Raw genomic sequence first — 2287 nt, forward strand, 5'->3', positions numbered from 1 at the left:
AATAACAGACAAAGGATTTAAAGTGATTTTTGAAAAAGAGAAAGCTGTCGTCCAAAACCTAAGAGGAAATGTAATTGTGGCAGCTGAACGTCAGGGTGGTCTTTATTATGTCAAAAGTACAAAATCTGTAATGGTAAATGAAAAATCAAACTATACAAAAGAACCTGAGATCATAGATTGGCATAAGAAGTTAGGTCATCTAAATGAGGTTGACTTAAAAACAGCTTTAAAAATTAATCTTTGAATGGATTAACCTTCAACACGAAAGACAAAATTGGAGAATGTGAAACGCGTATTAAAGGAAAATTGACACAAACACCATTTCAATCAAGAAAGATTGCAAATAATGTAGGCTTGTTAGAAGTCATACATTCTGACATTGTAGGTCCTATGAAAGATTTCGTTCTTATCGGTTAGTCAATGCGAGCGGACTTCCTACCGGTTTCCTCGTTGTGAGTCAGTGTATCGGCCTGCCTGCCCGTATCAACCTGTCGTATGCTTGGAATATACATGTATTTCTTTTTCGTCTGCTTGGAAGGAATATAAATTTACTATTCTTATTTTTGCTTTGTAGTTTGTTTTATTTTATCGTCGTGTTGGCTCTTTTTTCTCTCAACAATGAACTGCGCTAGGTGCAACCGTGACATCGCGAACGCAAAAGACGTAATTAAGTGCGTGGACTGTGGTGCAGTGTTTCACGCGGCGTGTTGTCGCATCCGCACCGTGGCCAAGTTGAACGCGATGTCAGCACGTAGTGTGTCGGCGTGGAAATGTGACGAGTGTGTACAGAACACTACATCGACCGTCAGCAAAAAGTCCGACCCTGAAGATACCAAGGTGACAGATCTGCTTGTGTCAATGAAAAAATACATGGAGCAACATTTTGAGACAATCGAGAAGCAACTGGAGACGCTTCAGACCTCACAAGAAAAATTAAAGTGCAGAATTGCTGACATCGAATCTGAAAACGTGCTTTTGAAGGCGAAATGCGAGGATGTTAAGAAATATAACGTATTGTTGAGAGATAAGGTTAGCTGTCTGGAAAGCGAAGTAGCCGAACTGCAGCAATACTCCAGGAATCATAATTTAGAAATTAGAGGGATCCCGCCAACGAGAGAAGAGGACGTCTACATGGTTCTACAGGCTGTAGCACGTGCCTTGGGTGTCGGTTTTAGCCGAGACTCCATCTCTGCGGCCCACAGACTCCCTACTCCCAGAGGAAAGAAGTTTTACCCCAGCATCGTGGTGCAGTTCATCTCAAGGTCCATCCGTGCCTCCTGGTTAGACGCTGCCAGACAAAAGAGGATCAACACGTCAGACCTGGCTACAACACTGCCTCCTGGACCAGTCTACGTCGTCGAACATCTGACCGTGCGAAATAAAGCCATTCTGGGCCAAGCCAAACACCATGTGAAAGAAGGACATCTCACCTACGCCTGGACCCGGGAGGGTAAAATCTTTATACGGAAGACGGCAGACTCCCGAGCTATCCGAGTGACGAACCTGGACGAGGTGGAGGAGGTCGCGGGGGCGAAGGACGACGGCGGTGGCGAAGGTGTGAAGACAACAACAGAGACGGAACCACGCGGAACTCCGTGAAGTGAAGTGCTGCTGTGGGTCTGGTCAAACTCTTTTTGGGAAACGTAAGCAGACTCGAAGCATGTTATTTTTATTACTAATATATATTTCATTTTATTTTATATGTTTATTGATTTATATAAATTTTAAATTACCAACTTCCATTATTCACGTTAATAAACTCGAATATCTTTGAATAATAATATCTAGGGCAATCTTCATACAGTAGTTATTAATCAATTTCACTCCACTAAACTTTCTGTAATTTTATTCTCAAAAGTATGGCCAAGCTGATAGATCATTAATCTATACTTACATCTTTTTTTATTTTACTTAAATATTTTTAAATATATATTTTTGTCTACAATCTTTTTTCCTTATCTGACATTTCTAATGATAAATAGAGGATTAAAATTGTATTTTTGTTTCACAACATAGATTAAAACAAATTAGGTTTTAAGTATTTAAAAAATTTTTGCTGAAAAACCAATTCAAAAGTAAGATACGTATTTATTTTTGGTTAAAATAAAACCGTTCCGAAGCGCATTCTGATCGCTCTTATACAGTGTTAGATAGTTTGTTGTCATTTAGTTAAGTCTGTTGCTGGTAATGTTTAATTAATAATTAAGTTTAAGACGGTTTAGTTAGTGATTTTATACCACTTCCCTTGTAAATCGGGCAGGTAGGGTTTTTTTGTCTTCATATTTTT

The 2287-nt window shown here is 39.3% G+C and overlaps 1 protein-coding gene across 1 annotated transcript; it reads left to right on the plus strand.

Moving 5' to 3' along the window:
- Positions 1 to 618: 618 nt before the first annotated feature.
- Positions 619 to 1599, plus strand: LOC128984308 (uncharacterized). The gene has a single exon (XM_054403616.1). The coding sequence runs from the start codon at positions 619 to 621 to the stop codon at positions 1597 to 1599; it is 981 nt and encodes a 326-aa protein (XP_054259591.1).
- Positions 1600 to 2287: the final 688 nt, after the last annotated feature.

Source organism: Macrosteles quadrilineatus, unplaced genomic scaffold (genome assembly GCF_028750875.1).
Source record: "Macrosteles quadrilineatus isolate MER2022 unplaced genomic scaffold, UCM_ALF_1.0 Scaffold_2__2_contigs__length_208266976, whole genome shotgun sequence".
Lineage (NCBI taxonomy): Eukaryota > Metazoa > Arthropoda > Insecta > Hemiptera > Cicadellidae > Macrosteles > Macrosteles quadrilineatus.

Excerpts from the sequence above, each read along its gene's own strand:
- LOC128984308 (XM_054403616.1), top strand. The coding sequence starts at position 619 with ATGAACTGCGCTAGGTGCAACCGTGACATCGCGAACGCAAAAGACGTA.